This window comes from Prinia subflava, chromosome 3 (genome assembly GCF_021018805.1).
Source record: "Prinia subflava isolate CZ2003 ecotype Zambia chromosome 3, Cam_Psub_1.2, whole genome shotgun sequence".
NCBI classification, from domain to species: domain Eukaryota; kingdom Metazoa; phylum Chordata; class Aves; order Passeriformes; family Cisticolidae; genus Prinia; species Prinia subflava.
Window position 1 is genome coordinate 81,433,102 of NC_086249.1, and position 20,112 is coordinate 81,453,213.

Sequence of the window (20,112 nt, forward strand, 5' to 3'; positions counted from 1 at the left end):
TGGGGACATAGGACTATATGGCAGAAAGCTAGGACTGAGGAATATGGGATGAAAAGTTAGGACATTAGGCAGGAGATTTTAAACAGAAGCTAGATTGGAGTACTAAGATTGACCTGTCAATGCTGAGGAGCAACATGGATGAAATAAGGAGGTGTGAAACAAGAGAATATACTGGGTAAGTTATTGTCTTTTGCATCACAGGTTATCAAGAGCTCTAAGGGCAAATTACTAAATCCAAGCAAAAACTCTGGGCCCTCTGTAGCACAGATGCAGCATCCCAAGGCAGCTAATTCTAGGTCTTGTAATGAGAAGTGAAATGTTTTAAAATAATCCTAGAATTAGAAAAACCACAGAGCTTGTTAAAAATGCCCATGCGCGTTTTATTAATAAAAACTAACAGTGCCAAGGTTAAACAAGTCAAACAATTATAGTCTCTTTATATTCCATAAAATATTACAGAAAAGTTTATTTGTGTTTCAATAAAAAGACTACTGTCTTAGAATAGGCAGCTGACAGTATTTGTGCAGTTAATTGTTTGTGAATAAATTTAAAAAGACTACCACCTGCCCTGAAATTCCTTTTATAAAAACGAACTATTAAAAATGATTGACAAATTTTGAGTTAAAAAACTTAAAACATTCTCTATATTTAATTTCAACTTTATAATAGATTACAGGAAGATGCTTATGAAACAAATACAAACATTTGTTTCAGTACATGTCTTTATATGATAGACTTATAAGTATGTAAACAACTATATAATAAAAAGTTTCCAAAGACTGCCTGTAAGAAATCAGGCAAATTTTACCATAAGCAATAAATCATTCCAAACCTTCAAGACATTTTATATAGCTGCACCAACTGGCAGTAAACATTTGCCAAAAACTTTGTAATTCATATGTCCCAACATACAGTGAAAAGTATATAAACTTGATGGAATCATAATGTTAGATATAATTTAAGGGAAAATAAGTTCACAACAACATTCCTGGAATTTAACATGTAAAAAAGTAGGACGTATCTTTCTTGTTTGGTTCTTTGGACACTGCATGATTAACAAAAAACACTACTACATTAGCTCACTATCCCTCAAAAAGTGGCATAATCAAAATACACTCCAAATAAATTGCCATTCAGTGTATTCATTTTCCACAGAAGGATAGTATTTTATTTCTCAATGATGTGTCTACATTTTCTTTAGCAAACTTTGAAAGAACATTTGGGGCAAAATTCTTTTTCCTTCAAGTAAAAAAGAAATCCCAAACAAAAAACAACCAACAAACCAAAAACCCCTAAAACAAGAGTAAATAAAGGCTCTGCATTAACACACTGGTATCAAAAACACACATCCACACCACATTTAAAAATATCCTACATAAAACAATCCTTGTTTGCTTATCAGAGGTGCAATTTCTAAACTCAGAACTGCTTACCAATATTCTTCTTGGGGGATGGGGGCAAAGTAATTTGAGACACTCCTCCCTAGAACAATTTATTCCTGAAGCCTGCTGACTTTTAACAAAAAGTAGTCTACAAGGAAAGGGCATCAGTCGTCATCATCATTTTCATTAAAATCATCGTCATCATCATCGTCATCCCCAACATAAGAAACTGGTGTCTCAACTCTTGAACCACTGTACTGAGATCCATTGGAACTTGTAGCCAACATCCCATCTCCACCATTGGAAAAGTCACTGTAAAAAAAACCAGAACAGCCAGTTGGCATTGCTTCATGATTTCTCTAGTCCATTCCTTTAAGGAATCTGCCACTGCCACTTTGTAAACTGTCTTTAGTGTATGTCCAAGCTGTCTCCAAAAAGCTGAAGCAGTCTCAAGTAATTTTGAACTGGTTCTTATTAGGTTTCTTCCTTTAGGTTTAATATAAAGATTAAACCTTTCCACAGGCACTTTATAAATATGTTTTTCAGGTTTCTTCTAAAGTACATTTAATGTTAAGGCTACAAAGCTAAGCTCTTTGCTATTTTTGTGTAGCGCTGGACACGTGCCAAGTGAATCATCTCTCTCAGAATCACTAACCTGGAAAATTGAGGAATTAACAGCTTTTCCTTAACTCCTTGATATTACATAGCAAACTGTCATGTGCTGTATTTTCAATATGAAACTGTTTTCTTCTCATTGTACAGTACTTTATTTCAACAGAGCCAGAAAATTCCTGCCTCCATTATTGCTTGCTGCTTTGCCAATGTATTTAACTGTTGACCTTCTAAATAAGTAAACTATTAAACTTGGCCACAAATTGGTGACAAAATGTTGGGTTTTTTTTTATCAAAAAATAGTATCTGCCTTGAAAGACATTCATAATTTAAAAATTGCTTTCGAAAATATGTTTGCAAGTAATTTTTAAATGCTAATCCAGCTAATGCACATATTCAATCATGCACACTTGTTGCTGTATGGAGCCAATTCAATGGTCTGCCATCACATAGAATGGAAGTGCAAGGGTACACCCTATAAGCTTCCAGGAAAAACACATCCAGTAAGATAGTTTCAAGGATTTCTGCTGTTCTGTACACTTATTCAGCAGCATAATACTAAGATATCTATCTAGCTGTAGTCAGGTGACTTATAAAAGGTCTGTCATAACTATCTACAAAAGCAGTTTCAAAAGCAAAGAAAACAAAACAAAACAAAAATTATTCTCGTGCTTTTGTAAACTTTGAAAGTACCAACCCAAAATCTGTTCTCCTCTCTTTTTGATAAAAACAGAACTGGATTTCATAACCTGAGTATCCTAGTAAGTAAGGCAAAGAAACTGCAATGAAGGTATTGGCAGCTGCATCTTCAGACTTCTGCACACTTTCTTTAGAGACCTGGTTAAATAAGTGTACAGCCTTTATTTGCCTTGGCAGCACAACTTGTATTGCCATGAATGTTCATGGCCATTGCCATGAATATTCATATCTATCCTATAATTACACATAATTTGACACTGCCCTTTTCCAAACTCCTAAGAAATGGAAATGGTAGACGTTCTTGTACTCTCACCAAGATAATGAGCCCCAGTCAGCCTCTGGTTTCTACTGGTCTCTGGCTAACAATGGTCTATTCAATTTTCAAAGTGTTAAAAACACATGGTGTTCTTTTTCACTACCCCATGCTCATTACCACAGGAGGAAACTTACTGAAAACAGAGGTTTTAGGTACTGCTCAGCATCTCTAAAGGTATTTTGGCAAAATGCTCACTCAAGCTTCAGTTCCCTTGCACAAAACATGCAGAACTTAATTCCAGCATTTGTTATGAATGTCAAACGTTTCCATGATCATAGAATCAATTAGGTTAGAAAAGACCTGAGAGATCACAGAATCCAACTGCTGAAAATTTGACTCATTTCACAACCTTGTGGAGCTCACAGAAGGACATGCTGCATTTGATTAATGCAGCAATAAGAAAGTAGTGAGTAACAAAGCTGAATACCAGTTATGGTTTATCACGCTACCAGCTTCTGATTGCTGTTTAAAACCCAAAGATCAAAATCTTTTTTAAACTGAGACGCTAATGATCAAGGAGCAATCTCTCCAGTACTGTATCTTTAGAGAAGTATGTTTTCTTGCCACAAACTCTAAACTAGAAAAAATCCCAAAACAAACACATTCAAGAATAACACCACTCTAACACATTTCCACTACACAGAAAAGGATTTCCTTAATGATACTGCTAAGAATCACCATAGAAGTGATGTCTGAGAATAAACTTAAAACACATTTCCACAGCACATTTAATCAAAACAGAACTTGTTTCATGAAGCATTTGATATCTAAATTTCTTTGATGACCACAGATTTTAAAAACTAATTGAAAAACTCATCTCATCTCACCTGGCTGAAAATCTTGTGCCGTTTGATGCAGAACCTGATGAAGATGTGACATATACACTGCTGATTGATCCCTGAGCCATTTCTGTAAAACAAACAATGTGCATTTCAGGAATCCTTCCGAACACACCCATCTAACTCAGTGGAAACACTTAATCCTTTCAAGTCCAGAAAAGGAGTCTTGCAGCCCAAACAACAAAAAATATTTATGCACTATATCCAAACCAGCATAATTTTAAAAAAGGCTAGTGCAAGCAACAACAAAATTTCAAAATACATTTTAAAAACACATTTATTTTGAAGTGAGCAAGACAGAATACTTTGGTATTCATCACAGGCTTGCACTTATTCCCTTTTGCCTTTGCAACTGAATAAAGCATAAATACTGTTCTCTCAAAAGAATCACACACTGCAAAATCTACTTGTGTGGCTTGATGCAAAATGTTTTGCCAAGAGCAACAGTCCATTCTTTATCAATCACTATGTTGTTTGCTCCCTAAGGTACACCAGAAAGTAGATAAATTTGAGAACTTGACAAAAATCTTTACCACAAACCCGTGGAAATTAACTGCTCTAAAGTATTTTCATGTTTTTCTTGGAGTCCTATATTAAGGAGGAAAAAAATCAACTCTTTTTGGAATAACTAACCTGTCACATATGGTTCCAGAGCTTTAGGAACCAAACTCCTTGCAATTTTTAGGTCCTCTGCTGAACAGCTTCCAGATTCTAGCCCACAAGCCATTCCCATTCGTTTTAGTACTTCTATATCATCATGAATTTCAAAAGTATTGTCAAAATTAAATAGGTATTCAAACCTGGAGAGGAAAAAATGTCTCAATTAACTTCAGTAACTTTAACTACCTTTCAGTTTTCAGGAACTGCAGCATTTCAAAAGCTTTACACACAGTGTTAAGTGTGTTAGTGACACATCACATTAAGCAAATTTTTCAAGATTTATGTATTTGCTTGTGACTGCTTACTCTCAGTTTTAATTTAGCTGATGGAAAATACAGCTTTTTGAACCAGAAGTGGCCAACAGCAGTCCTGAAAGCAAACTCCATTTTCAATTCCGCTGGCTGCATTTCATGGTGTTAAAGTCAAAGGAAAACACTGCTTGGTTAAGTATGACATAAAATGTCAAGAGAGATGCCTAGTATCTCTAAATAGCAAGTTCTAAATAAGTTATCAAATGTGAATCAATTTGTCTACTTATTAAAAGGGTATACAAAACAGCTGTCTGACGTGCATGTTCTCAATATACAAAAGGCACAAGTAAAATAAGTTTGTATTTAATCTTTAACAAATCTACATGAACATTTAAATGAACCTCCACCAAAAGCCACACGGAAAACTTTGTTAGCTTACTTGTCATTTGAAATACTGCAGTCAATCACTGTCTTCTTGCTGGTGTTCACAATGATGAATGGCAAATGGATGACGGAATTGGAGGGTGGAGGTCGGTTTGCCTGCTGTTCTGCTTGGCGGTTTCGCTGGACGAGGTTCTTGAAGGCAATTTGCTAGAAAAAGCAACAGCAATATCAAAGTATGAATGAAGCTTTTAGGATCACGTTACCAAAATTCCTAAGGATCCCAGCAATGGTTGCAACAAGTAAATGGAGAAAAGGACGACGTGTTTAACATATTCCTGCATGTTAAGATGCAAGAAGAGTCACAGATTATAGTATTAAAAAAGACAACACACTAAAACTTTACTGAGAAAAAAAAAGCACATTCTACTAACTCCATCAGGACAGTTCCTTGGACAGATCCCTTGGCAGAACGGAGAGAGAACAATGATTGGAAAAATAAATTTTCACATACTGTCCTACTTCCTCTCCATTTACTCTTCCCTACTAGCTACTGCACTCCAAAAAACACACCTGAATGTTAATACTGAAATGAATTATATGCTAAAAAAGTTAATGTTTGGGATTTGAATATCTGGTATTAGGTTTCTGAATTATCTATTAAAGATTAATGACTTTAATATCTTACCAAAATTGCTTTTTACAATGGAATGTTCCTATTTTAGAAACTAGCCATTGGAATAATTAAAAACCATAGAAACTCAAGTTATGAATCATATAGTAAGCTACTGAACAAAGAAAAATATTTTTCTGGTCACAAAATCAAATGAAATAAACAAAAATGAAGACCAAAATCCAAAGCCAACACAGAGACTGGTTAAAAATCAGGCAGCTGTCCCACAGCTGTCTGTACTTTCTTTCTGTATCCCTGAGATTCTTATTCCTACTGTGTAGGTAACACAACTACCCAGGAATACCCAGGAATTTCTGTGGACCAGCAGCACAATGACTTGGGAAACAGACTATTGCTTCCCCAAATGTAGTAAGGGAAATCTGGGAAGGAGTACAGCCTCTGTTTCACAGTGGCCCAGCCACTTACACACCAGTGACTGCGAGTCTCCAGAGAGGCACCAATGCAGAGCATTATGACAGACAACTTCTACAGTCACATAATTTCATCTGTGGATGCAAACACAGAAGAAAATTCTAGATACCTGTATCTAGTTCAGTTCCTGAACTGAATTGGAAAATTCAGAAGGTACAGTATGAAATACTTCTCCTATCAGTATAAACCCTGTTTAAATGTACTTGAAACTCTGAACAGATTCATCAAAACCGATGGCATCCCCAACAGCAATGGCCAACAGCATGGTCCCAGCTAAACTACAGTGTTAAATAAAGTTGCATACACCTTATCCTGGAATTCACCTCTAGTCTTCCTAGAAGTTTCCCATCCCTCAGACTGGGATAAAATAAGAGAATACAGATATAAGTTACCTTGCCCTATAGACAAGAGTACCTTGACTGTACCTGTAGAATGAGTTCTTGTAGCTGAGACTGTTTTTGCTTTATTCTTTCAATTCTTCTCTGTTTCTCCACCTTAAGACAGATAAAAAGGACTGGTCAGTTTGTTGGTTTTAAGTAGCATTTTATGCCAACATTTTCTCCCTTTAAAATCACTTCAATACCAGAGAACTGGGGGTAGGAGAGGCAGCAATCAATCACTGAGATGCTACACATAATTTAGAGACTTAACCACCAAGACACATCAGTGCTACCTATGAAAGCTAACAAAAAGCAGAATAAGAAACCTGGGGAATAAAATACAACAACCTGTGGAGAAGATAAAAACAACTTTGCAAACAGAAGTTGTGCCTCAAAGAGTTATTGGAATTCTCTCAGAGAGGCAAAGATAGGCAAGAAGGAGCTATTTGACATAGGTCTATTGATGTTGGAGGTATTGGAGAAGATCCATCAAAGATGGTTAAAGACATTAACACTGCTATGGAGCCCAAGGTTAAGGCCTCACAGTATTTAATATGTACTAAACAATAACAAAAAAGGTAAGAGACGAAAAGCTAGGAAATACAAGCTTTCTTAGAGGAAGAAGTTCCCCAGCAGATTCCCACAGGGATAGACTGTTACTCTAACCACAGACAATCAGATTAAGGTGACAAGGTGACAGAATCTGCTGGCAATGCTGTGTTACCTGGCACAGTAAGAATAGAGTTTGTCATAAAGCAAACTCAAAGTGTCTAGTCACACTTTGTGATTACATCACCTAAATTATTTCTGGTAAATACAGTGTAACATGTATGAAAAAACAATCTAATCCATACATACTTTAGAAAGAATATGACATTCAGGACAGATCTAAAATTACTGTATCTGCAAAATCCATCAGCTCATACTGTGACAGTCAAAAATTAAAATTATTAGACAAGAAACAGAGTACCATACAGGAATTATCACTCTATGAAGCAGAATGTTTACATCCTGAATTCTGTATGTCTGATGGTTCAAGACAAGCATAATAAAGAGCAACCAGGATCATCAATGATAGAGAACAGACTATGCAAGAGAATAATGAATAAATTAGAACTCTACTGAAAGGAGAATGAAATAATGGGGAAGAACATGAGAGATCCCTATAAAACAATGAACAGGATGGAGAAAGTGAATAAGGAATGACTAGGTTACCATCACTTCCAATTAAAAAAAATATTCAGTGTATATCAACTAAATACGGTATGTTCAAAAGCAAATAAAAGGTATTTCATAAGAAAATTCTCATGAAACCTGAAACTCACTGCCACAAATGACCCAATATTAAAAGTAAACTTTGAAAAAAGAGTAAAAATTTGTGGAGGAAGTATTGAGGGTTATTAAATAGAAAGATAATGTATCTGCCTGAACCACAAGTTACAGAAGAAAACATCACAAAATACCTTCTGTAATCACTCACAGAATAAATGGGGTTGGAAGGGACCACTGGAGGTTATCTATTCCAACCTCCCTGCTCATGATGTGTCCCTTCAAGCACATCATTCAGGATTGTGTTCAGATGGCTTTTGAGTATCTCCAGGGAAGGAGTCTCCAGAATCTCTGTGCAATTTATTCCAGTGGTCAGTCACCCACACAGTAAAATATTCTTCCTCATGTTCAAGTGGAACTTCCAGTGCATCATTTTCTGTCCATTGCCTCTTGTCCTATTGCTTGGCACCACTGAGGAGCCTGGCTCCATCCTCTGACCCCTCCTGTCAGGTACTGATGGACAGTGGTGAGGTCCCCTCTCAGTACTCCCTGTGCCTCACCAGGGCTGAGCAGAGGGGCAGGATCACCCCCTTGACCTTCTGGCAGTGCTCTTCCTGATGCACATCAGGACACTATTGGCCTTCTTGGCCACAAGGACACTGCTGGCTCATGGACAGTTTTTGTTGTCCACCAGGACCCCCAGGTCCTTCTCCACCAAGCTGCCTCCCAACCTGTACAGGTGCATGGGGTTATTCTTCCTGCATCTGCCTTTGCTGAACTTCATACATTCCTTCTCTGCCCATCTCTCCAGCCTGTTGGGTCCTTCTGAAGGGCTACACGGCACTCCGGGGAATCAGCCACTCCTCCCAGCTTTGTGTTGTCACTGAGCTTGCTGAGGAGGCACCTGCCCCTTCATCCAAGTCCCTGATGTGTAAATTAAATAATCCTGGACCCAGCACTGACCCGTGGGGGACACCACAGTCAGTGAGAATCTGTGCCACCAATCACAACCCTCTGACACTGCCATTCATCCTGTTCTTCCCGTTCTCAATCCACCTCACTATCCACCCACCCAGGCCACACTCCCTGAGATTGCCTGTGAGGATATAGTGGGACAGAGAGTGACAAAAGCCCTGCTGAAGTCCAGGTAGACAACAGCCACTGCTCTCCCCTCCTCTACCCAGTCTGTTGTTCCATCAGAGAAGGCAATCAGGTTGCTTAAACACAATTTGCCTTTGGTGAGTCCACACTGACTACTCCTGACCATTTTCTTGTCTTCCACATATTTAGAGAGAATCTCCCAGGATGGACCATCCCATCAGATTCCCAGGGATTGTGAGGCTTCCCCAGGTCCTACTCTTCCTCCTTCCCAGGTAACTGCTACGGTCAGCCAAGATCCTGAATAGACTGATTGCTGGCCCTAAAAAAACCTTACTTTCTTAGATCTTTAAAATGTGCAATTAGCACAGAAACTACTCCAGTAAAAAATTCACATAAATGCAGTTTTCTGTTTTGTTATGGTGAAAACACACACCCCCAATCCCCCCAAGTGTACACAGTTGAAAAAACTAGATGCAAAAAGGCCTGAAGCTATATTAAAAAAAAAACAATTAAAGGATAGGATCAAGTCTTACAATTCAGCATTAGAAAGTAAGCCAAACAACTGCCTCCCTCCAAAAAACTTAAAAGGTAAAATACCTCACTTGAGGTATTTTTCTATCACATACACATAAACTACACTGCCTTACATATCTTATCAATTGCCCCACACACTGTTTTTGCATTATCAGGCTGTATTTTACCAAATCTAACATCCTAATTTACATACAAAGGACAAGTTCAAGAATATTTATAAGAACAAACAGCTGATGAGGAAGTCCTAAAACTCCTATGTTTCTTATAAACTCTTTGGCTTGATTTTCAACAGTTTAAGGATGAAGCTAAACAGTATCAGATAGAACAGCAAAATAAACTTTATTAGATGTGACAATTTTACAAATTAAACATTAGCTTTCAGAAACTCACTGTATTACACTCATGGCTTAATTATTCAATGGTTAACAGAATTGTTTCCTCCTTTTGTGACAGCCAATTAACAAGTTCTCACTTTCTTTTAATGAGAAGATACCAATGTTCCCATCTTAAATGCATGAACCTTCACGATGCATTATTACATTTTAAGTTGCTTTTTTTTACTTCAGTATTAATATTATCCAACTCTTCTTTAGGACATTATCAGTCATCACATCAAATTCAGCGGGATGAGCCACCCTTCTTTTTTCTTTTGCTCCAACACTGTTGGCAATGCCATACTTTGTGAGACACATCCAAGGAGATCTACTTTTAAAATCCCTCCAGTTAGCTGGTTCCCTCTTCAGCACACAGCATTGTCATCTTGGAACCACTTCACCTTCCATACTCACCCATTAATTATGCCCCAGTTATAACTCTCGTAACTAACAATTTTCAGTTGGGATGATATTCAAATAAATCTCAGGTCACGACTGCCTAATCTGTATTTACTTTATCTAGATAGCAATTAGACTACTAAATAAAAAATAAATTATCGGTATCAAACAAAAATTAGAATTATCCCTTTGTGAGTAAGGTTCCAAAACACTTTTGTTCCACTTTCTCCCTCACTTTGGCATCTTCTACACTGATTTTTTTTGTCCTGCTGAAGGAAATTTAGACTTATTACGAATAAATATTCATTATGTTCTGATTAAGTGAATTCACTTCACTGAACCTCAGTAAGTTTATTATTCTGCAAATCTCACGATAGTAAAAAAATCCTGTCAGAACTTACAAACCTCTTTCAGTATCAAGCATTTCACTTCTTCACCAAGACATGCAGTAAGAGAGTCTGACATACTCACATAAGAGAATTGTCAAAAGAGCTAAGACATGCAGCAATGGAGATGCCTATCCATTGTGACCTACATGCAATCTGTCATCACACATTTATTGTCTGTTTGGCATCTGGAGAAAACAAATCTTCCCAGCTCCTGAGTACCACTACTGCAACGTTGGAAACACACATTAATTTTTTACTACCTTTCACTCAGAACCACTTCACATGTACTTTAAAAGCTGTATTTTTGACATAGAAGAATTAAATAAAGACACATTTCAATAATCTGGAAGTTGAAGAGTGTGTGTTCAGTATATAAAAATAAAATAAAAAGAGTCAGAGGACCATACTATTCTATGTTGCTATCTCAGAAGATTATAGGCATGTATTGTATCAGAACATATTAAAGCTGTAAACATTTACTCAGACACAAAGCCACTGTGAACTTCCAAATGCATATACCTCCAAATTCTGACATTCCTGAGCCGAGTTAGTAGGTAGACCGATCCATTTGATTTCCTTTTTCTCCTTAGAGATAATGTTCATGGCCATAAGGACATTTAAGGCATCATAGACACGTCGTCTAATATTCTTCTGGTCATAAGCCTGCTGTAGACATAGTGCATTAATCAAAAACATACCTGTGTCAAAAATATTTGAAAATAAACACATGACAGCAAATGGGTAAACTCAGTTAATATCTGAACTGTTTCATTTAGCAGTAGGAAAACCAGAAAAATCTCAAAAGAAATTTCTCTTCCCCCATTCAGTTCACGTGTAATTGACTTCCCATATACTTACTGATTCATTTGGTGAAATGTGATTATCAGTGGTAGTGAATTCTGCAACCAACTCGTCTGCCACCTCATTGTACGAGGTGGTTCCTTTTCTTTGTACCTTCTCACAAACCTTCATAGAGAAATGACGTAAACCCTTGCCATTCTTCTCGCCTTTTTTGTTCCGCTTCCTAAATATACGCATAATATACATTTTAAGAAGATTTGAACTTTGGAATATTTGATGTCTCTTTTTCAAATACAGGCACACTGCTGTAAAAACCCCAAGCCTTCCCTTTTCTTCTACTTCTTATCCCCTCCCAACCTTCTCTCCTACATTTTTCCCCTACAATTTACAATATTTATAAACAGTTCTAGTATCTTGATGCTGAAACACAATATAAATTTATTCTTTTGCCAACTTTGCTAGCTCCAGTAGAATCACAAAATCATAGAATAGTTTGGGTCGGAAGCAATCTTTAAAGGTCATCTAGTCCAACCCCCCTCACTTCAGCTCAGTGAGATTGCCCAAAAGCTCTATCCAACCTCGCCTGAAATGTCTCCATTAACAGACAATAAATTAACAACTGGGATATTCCTTGAAGAAGTCAATAAAGAAAACCTTCCAAACTTCAAGACAAGAAGAAATAAGGGGATGAATATTAAAACATGAAAACTGAATCAGAGGAGAGAACTTTTTGTCCTTTTTTAACATTTTTATTTTTAATTTAAAGTAGCACACAGATTGAGCATTTTCTATGCAACGTGATACTGATACTGACTGAACAAAGTCTGGTATTGGTTGAACTCACTAAACGTTACACTATTACTATAACACAGATTTGAAGTTATACAGCATATGAAATTGCTATTAGAATTTCAAAGTTACAAGATACAAGCAGTATAACAAGGTTTTCTGCTTTGCAAAGTTTTTAAATAAAAACTTCCTTGTAACTAGAGGAACAATACAAGTATGAACAAAATTAAGTTTCAGCAAGGGGAAGTCTCAATTCTTATGTCTCATTTCACTGTGTAATTCCAAAAAGAAATCTATTTATATGTAACAGGCCACTGATAATAAATTTAGTCTTAAAGCAACTACATTTAACAAGATGCCCTTAAAAACAAACCACATGAAAAAAACCACACCAGAAGAATGCATTCCTTCTATGTAATACCTTTTATCAAAAACGACTACACTCTTACTTCAAATGACACTCTGGGATACCCTTGCTCAATCAGAAATACATCGTATTTTTCTGAAAATACACCAGCGTAAGAGAAATCATAGAATCAAGTCAGACAAATTCCTGTGTCCTCTTAGGAGCTAAATTCTCTACATGTTAGTGATGTCAGAATATCTACCAGAGCTTACAGAAAATATTCTGCATTCTTTTACAAGAAATGAAGAGGTACTCGTTATTGTGTGACTACTCCCTGTTTCAGTACAACAGATTTCAGTGGTGAAGTGCTCCTGACGAAAAGGAAAAGCCCCTCCCACACTGTTAGCCTGAGGAGTACACACACTATCACAAAATTTCAAACAGAACTTCCAACACTTTATTAATCCTTTCTAGCTTTCATTTTGCTCACCCAGCAGACCAAGGTGAAGAATCTCCAGTCTGGTTCTGTGATGCAAAATGTGTGTTAGGTGTATGTGGACTTCCTACTAGGATAGTATTTTGCGCTGAAGGTCTCTGAGGTGTACCTATAACCTACAGTAAAGATAAAATCATTTGGAAAATGGTAAGAATTCCAAGACATTTGTAAGCGACACAACTGAAATGATGCACTATACAAACACCAGTACTTTACATATTTCTCTTATCTGCATCTAATTTATGCACAGTAGCATAAAAAACTTCTGACCACAGTTAATATAGTTAAAGCACACCCTAAGTTATGAGCATTTATACTTTAATCTCCTTAAATCAGGTTTTCATGCTAGCTGGATTTCTTAACACTGTTCAACACAAATTTAGACAAGATCAAAACACACACAATCTCCCTCCAAGGAAAATGGAGGGAAAAAAAGAGGGACAACCCCCCTGCACTAAATTATGTGTAAGGATGCTGCAGTAAATTACAGTTAAAATATGAACGTAAATCAGTAAAACCAGAGAGAAAATGCAGAGCTTTTGCAAGAGCCCTCTCTCCTGGTGTCAGCCTCTACCACTAGAGTCAAAACTACTAGGTTAGAGGTGAGAAAGAATAAGGGCAAACTTTCCTCCTCACTGCAGTGAGTGACACCAAATTAGCCAAACCCATTGCAAACATGTTAAGAGCACACACTTGGCTAATCACAGACTTCCAGTCTCCAAGTGTATCATCCTGAAGATTTGTTAATTTGATCCTAAGTAATAATAGATACATTAGCACACAGTACTGTGCCCTCCTACCTCTGAAACCAGCTAAACAAAACACCACTTCTGCAGGTGATATTTTTTTATCTCTAAATTGTTTTAAATGAAACTTTCTAGAACATATGGATTTAGGGGACAAAATTGTACTATACGGATTAGATTACTCTTTTGTAGAAAGATATGCCTACTTTTCTGAGGTACACTTACCTCCCAGGTGAAACAGTCAGTTCCATCCCCTGACATCAGGCAAATGAAAAAAACATCAAATAAACCTAAACTCCTAACTACCCACAAGTTTGCCACATTCTCCTGCAGCTACATTTCGTCGAAGCAGCAAAACCTAAGTTTTCTTCCTTGGGCCAGCTTCAACAGTTTAGTCTCACCAAGAGTGAAATACAAAAACTGAAAATGAAACATTTCATGTGTGAAAGCTACACAGATGGTGCCAAAGGTAGTCTAGCGACTGATGTGTCCATGATTTCAGCTGCCTGGAAAGACAAACAGTTGTATTTTTTTCCCAAATATTCTCCTTATATTATACCACCTCTCTGAGCAGTTAACATCTAACTTTGTTACATCCACTTCTGACAGCTAGAATATCTTAGGCACTCCTTTCCAGCAGCATTGTACCATATTTGAAATGTTTCTGTCTCTTACGCAAAGCCAAATAATTTCCCCTACTGCTTTTCATAAACAAAAGTTACGATTGTAGGAAGTAGCATGAGGTTGGGGAATGCTAGCACAGGACACATGTGAACCTGCTCACTTTCTCCCCATGAGAAAAAATACTGTCAGTTCTGACACCAACTGGTCTGGCTCACCAAATGTCTCTATAAAGTGTGAAAACAACCCATGTGCTATTCAAGTAGACTCTATGGAGAACTGAAGAAAGCCGTCAGCTAGTTTCTATTCCCTAGGATGCAGTGGCAGAAGATTGCAAGAGATGATTTAACACCTTGCTTGCAGAGAGTCCCGCTCTCTAATTCCCCACCTTACTAATTCCGTGAGCAGCCCCACATCTGTACCACCACTGTACCACATCTAGAATTTGTATCACTCTGCAATAAGATGAAAGACAAACCAGTACAGTGGCAGGGGGTGAGAAGAGGAATTACAGCTGGAGAAAAACTGGCAGCAGCAAACCCTGAACCTCTACTGCACACAGGAGAGTCCCAAAATACTCAACACTACAAAGGAAGACATTAGGTGTGCACAAATTCAGAGGCTCATTTCTAGAGCGGGACAGAGAAGTCTACTCCACATTCAAAATCTACTGCTTTCATATCAAGAAGAACCCCATATTTAGGATGCTCTAGTTCAGAGGTTTACATGTTACAGTTGCTTTCCAGAAGACTGACACCAATACTACTCAGATCACTGAATTTTATTTTTGCTTACTGTAAGAATGACTATAACCTATATATTACCTATTACATTGCAAGATTCTTTGAAACATCTAATTTCATATATCTCACACACAGCTCAAAGTAAGTATTTCAGCAAAAGAATATTTAAATTAAGCACTAAAATATAGTTATGTTTTCAATTTTATTCCACCTAGCTCAAATCTCTGTAAAAATGTGCTTCTGGACTTAATTCAGAGATTTCAGAGCAGCATCTGAGACAATGATTTAAATGGCAAGACTAACAAAAGGTAAAGCCATCTGAAAAGTGAGGTAACTTCATGTTGATTTGAGAGTCATCTTTGAACTTCTTTATGCAATATATATATTTTTAAACTTAAATCTATTAAAATTAGAAACAAGCTTAGATTGTTTCTAAACAATAAACAATAGTACAAGCAACTAAAAATTAAAACAAACAAACAAGATCCTAAACAAACAAACAACTTCCCCCCAGTCTCCTTACCACTTGTTGTGCAATGTTGACATTAGACTGTCCGAATGTTTTTGGCAGGAGCTGTTTTCCAATTGTATTTACTGTAGAAGGATGAACAGCCAATAGAGAAACAACCCCTAAAACAAATACAAATAGAGAGCTTCAGGTCAGCACATTGTATTATTTCAGCAAATGGTCTCATCTATACTACCAACGCATATGAATGGAAACTAGCCCAGAAACATGTAGTCTCAATATAAATGTAGCTTTTACACATTCGAAGCAAAAAATTGAATTAAGATTCACAGTTATGTTCTCCTAAACTTTCCTCTATGTAACCTTACAGGTCAGTTTTATTATGAGTATATTTTAATTCTTTGTATTCAAATTCTTCTCCTAAAGCAGAGTAATAGAGGCAACCAGCATTTGACAAAAAATAAAATCCTCCCTTCTTCTACCCTTATCTTTTGTGGCTATTGAAATCTTTTTCAGTACCACCTGACAAACATGGCCAATGCCATAGCATGCAGCACAACCTTCTGAAACATGCTGATCTACAGGAGATAAAATTCGGCTGGAACAGGCCTTTCCAAGAGAATATTCCCAACTTTCCTCTAAGTGTCCCCTCCCAGCTGAAGGCAGGGAATTAAAGAACAAACATCCTCAAGAATCCGCTATTTCAGAAAAATACATACAACTCAGCAGACTGACCCTGCCAGGAAAGGTTATTCTCTCCCTGTTCATAACTTTTCACAATCAGCACTGGTAGGTAAAGCAAGTCTTAAGCCATATAAAAGATAAATCAATTACAGAAATAACAACCCAGGTATCTGCTAGTAGTTTGATATCCTACAATATAGTTTAGAGGAAAGAACCCCAAACCCATCAATTCGAAACAAACAAAAAACTCCTCAAACAACAGCAAAACAGAGCAAAGAAAAAAGAAGCAACAAAGACTGACTACAGGAAGAAAATAATGAAAAAGCAGTCTTAAAATACTGGAGACATTTTTTTTGCCGAATCAACTGTCAAGTGGTTTCAGGTTCAGCAGCTGCTTCTCTGAGATTACTCTTAAAGAGGCCAATGGGGTCAGGACTTGCTACAACTCTCATTCCTCTCTTTTTCCCATTGTCCAATACAGAAGCCATAAATAAGCATTTTTACAAGGGTTGTATCAGGAGGGCTGAACTGGTCCTTGATATCTATCATCCCTCTTTACACATCCAGGAAGTCTACAGGAAATTGAGGACAATTCAAATTTTCTTTAAGCCCTTGCTTTCCAGAAGGCTTATATTTCCCAGCTGCTATTACTACACCATGTCAAAGTGATAGCTTCACGTAAGAATCTACTCTCAGTGATCAATCTATTCCCAAAATAGGGAAATCCATCAAACAAGATGCAGCAGCATGTCCCACATCCATTATTAACCAGCTTCCCAGTGCACTTTCAGAAAGTCAGCAGTGATCCAGTTTGTAATGTAAGCCTGTTATACCTTCCTGTTCCTTCAAGTACACTCGCCACTATCATGACCTGAATTGTGTTTGTTTTTCCTCTCTGAGGAATGCAATAAATCAGTACTAACTACCCTGGCTAGTAGTGCTTGTGTAGCTTCTTCTCAGCTTCCTGTAGGTTTTTTTTTTAAACCTCTCCTCACTGTTTTAAAAAAAGCAGTGCAATCTGAAGACTTATACTGCATTTCCAATATAAAAGGAGTTGTAACTGCTTTCCAAGGCTTTCCAACACTTCATCTATTTGATCATCTTCTCAGAATCACTGCATATTCTGCATTGCAAGGGACTCAGAAGGATCATCAATTCTAACTCTTGAGTGAATGGCCTATACAGGGATCAAACTCCCAACCTCAGTATTAGGAACACCACTCTTTAACCAATCTTACCTCTGATGGTCATTGTTGCCCCTGCTTTCTAGCTCTCCTGCCCTTTCTTTTGCAGATGACAGGCATCCATACAGTGTCCATGACCAAGGAATGCAGTATGTTATTTATGTCTCTATAGTTCGTTTACTATTTTATTCCCTGTTCCTTTCCCAGTAATTCTCAAAATTCAATATGCTTGTTCCCCACCAAGCACTGATACTGCATTTTCATTAATATAACCTACGATGACTTCAAGATCTTTCTTCAGTGCTAACAGCTCACTTGGGATATGCCTTGTACCAAGTTCGGTTTTCACCAATTATTAACCCATGGGGGGACCATCCCATTCTGTTACACCTTAGCTTAACAGACTGATTAAGGACCTTGATAATCAATTTTTTATTATTATTTTTAATATATCCAAGGGCATTGCTCTGATTAGATAATCCTTATCCACATGGTTGTTGACTCTTTCAAAGCATGACTTTGAAAAGAAGTAACTGCAGACCCTCCCTTTTCCCCTCCCTCTAGAAAAGCCCTGTTGAAGGCCATTTTCACATCTGCCCACACAAGTACTGCTTCTCTGTTAGGCACTCAACCGAGCTGCCACACAAGTCTGACTTACTCGTCTGCCATTATCTGAGCCCCTCACAAACTGGTGCAGGCTATGTGGCTCTCTTTCCTTCCAGTACTATACCCATTATACACATGCTGAGTTACAAGGATAGAAGATTCCTTTAAGAATTCAAAGGCAGACAGTTTTCTGACAATGAGTGCTACCCATTCACGTTGTGAGTTTTTCCCTATGACAACTTCTAAATATTACTTCAGTAGGACAACTTCATGAAGAACAATACTCCCATGAGAGCACCTACTCTTCAGATTCACTCATGAGACTTAATTGTTCTGGTATGTTTAAAAATAAAATAATTCTTTATGCTACCATGTTATTTATTAAAAAAATTTATGCAGTCAACAAAGACAAAAACGTTGTGCAAACATAAGTTGACACAAGAGAAGAGGTTGGGGTCAGTTGTTAGGAAGCAGATGCCCAGGAAAGCATCAGGGAGCCTCTGGGCAGACAATTAGCTGTGTGTGACCCAGAGGTGCTCCCCTATGCAACAATAAGCGATCATTCCCTTTTCTCTCAGCATTCCTTACACTGTCCCTGGATGACTGTTCAGTTTTGGGGCCCAGGAGAGGCATTAACAAACGGGAGAGTGCAGCAGGAAGACACCAGTGTGCCTCGGGTCCTGGAGTATATCCTGCACAGGGAGAAGCTCAGGGAGCTTGCTGCATGCAGCTCCTGGAAGAGAAGGTTAAGGTGGGGCAAGGGCTGTTATTTGCAGAAATCACTGCCTTCAGCTATTAAAGGGAAGTTACAGAGATGACAGAGGACACAACAAAAGGAAATGAGAGAACAGCTACAAGTCATTGCATGGCAAATTCCAACCAGGGAAAAATGCCAAAGGCAGTGGACAGCAACAGCTGTACAGGAGGTTCCTTGGTGATACACAGCAAAATTCAAGAACTAAAGGCTCTATGCATCAAAGCAGACCCTGTTTGAAGGTAAGGTTTATTAAATGGCCTCCAGTCTCCTGTTATTAATAATTTTATTTTCTGAACACAAATAGCTATCTTTCAACTAAAACATCCGTGTGAATGAAAGAGCACACACTATGTTTCCTTCAATTTTTAATTATGCTAACATTTCCTGTAGTGCTGTGCCAGAGTGAATTCACACAACTGAACCAACCTGGCTCTAAACAGAAACTACAAGGTTCATCCTTCTGTACACCACAAACTGATTGGCAAGGAAACATAAATGTAAGTGAAAGAATAGCAACATGAACATCATTGTTCAAAGTCAAGGCAAAGTCAACTCATAAAAGCTATCATACAAAATACAAAAGAGTATAAATGCTCAATTATACAGAAAAAAAAGGATTTTTTTAAAGAGGATATTGTCAATGTCTCTGTCCAAGTGTATTCTATTTTCTCATTTATCTCACATGCAAACATTTTGCTCCTACTCATCTGCATTTTCAAAGGCTTCCCCTTTTTTGGGGGGGGCATGTTTGTTAAGTACAAGCAGAAGTAATTTTATCAACTTAGATCTGTAAATAACTGACAGCTCAGTTTCTCAAATGAATCTTACTACTAATTTCTTAATTACTGTTACTCAGCAATTACTGCAATCCCAATAACCCTGTATTTTGTGGACAACACATAGCGTACATAACAGCATGTAAAAATGAAAACCACAAGTTTGCACACAGTTTTGCTGGCATCAACTCTTCTTCCTTTTCAAAACAAATTATTAATAAAATATTATTTATTAAAATATTAATTATTATTTAGTTTAGTTATTAATATAATTAAAATATTAATTCAAAACATATTTTTCCCCTTCAAGACTTTGAGAACCACAGGAAAATGCCACGTAAAGCAGAATAAACCACATATACAGAAGGATATAACTACTATTTCTGTTCTCAGTGTCCCAAAT

At 37.3% G+C, this 20,112-nt stretch overlaps 1 protein-coding gene across 6 annotated transcripts in view; it reads right to left on the reverse strand.

Moving 5' to 3' along the window:
* Nucleotides 1-356: 356 nt before the first annotated feature.
* TFDP1 (transcription factor Dp-1) overlaps nt 357-20,112 on the reverse strand; it is a 40,229-nt gene continuing 20,473 nt past the window's right edge. For 5 of the 6 annotated variants that reach the window (XM_063392722.1, XM_063392721.1, XM_063392719.1 and 2 more), the window contains exons 4-12: nt 15,757-15,863; nt 13,118-13,239; nt 11,550-11,715; nt 11,211-11,357; nt 6,671-6,739; nt 5,199-5,350; nt 4,482-4,648; nt 3,837-3,918; nt 357-1,694 (exon numbers count right to left, since the gene is read on the reverse strand). In XM_063392722.1, the coding sequence (XP_063248792.1) occupies nt 1,547-1,694; nt 3,837-3,918; nt 4,482-4,648; nt 5,199-5,350; nt 6,671-6,739; nt 11,211-11,357; nt 11,550-11,715; nt 13,118-13,239; nt 15,757-15,863 (1,160 nt within the window). In that variant the 3' untranslated portion in view covers nt 357-1,546. The remainder of the gene's footprint in view (nt 1,695-3,836; nt 3,919-4,481; nt 4,649-5,198; nt 5,351-6,670; nt 6,740-11,210; nt 11,358-11,549; nt 11,716-13,117; nt 13,240-15,756; nt 15,864-20,112) is intronic. The other variant, XM_063392725.1, reaches the window with a different exon arrangement.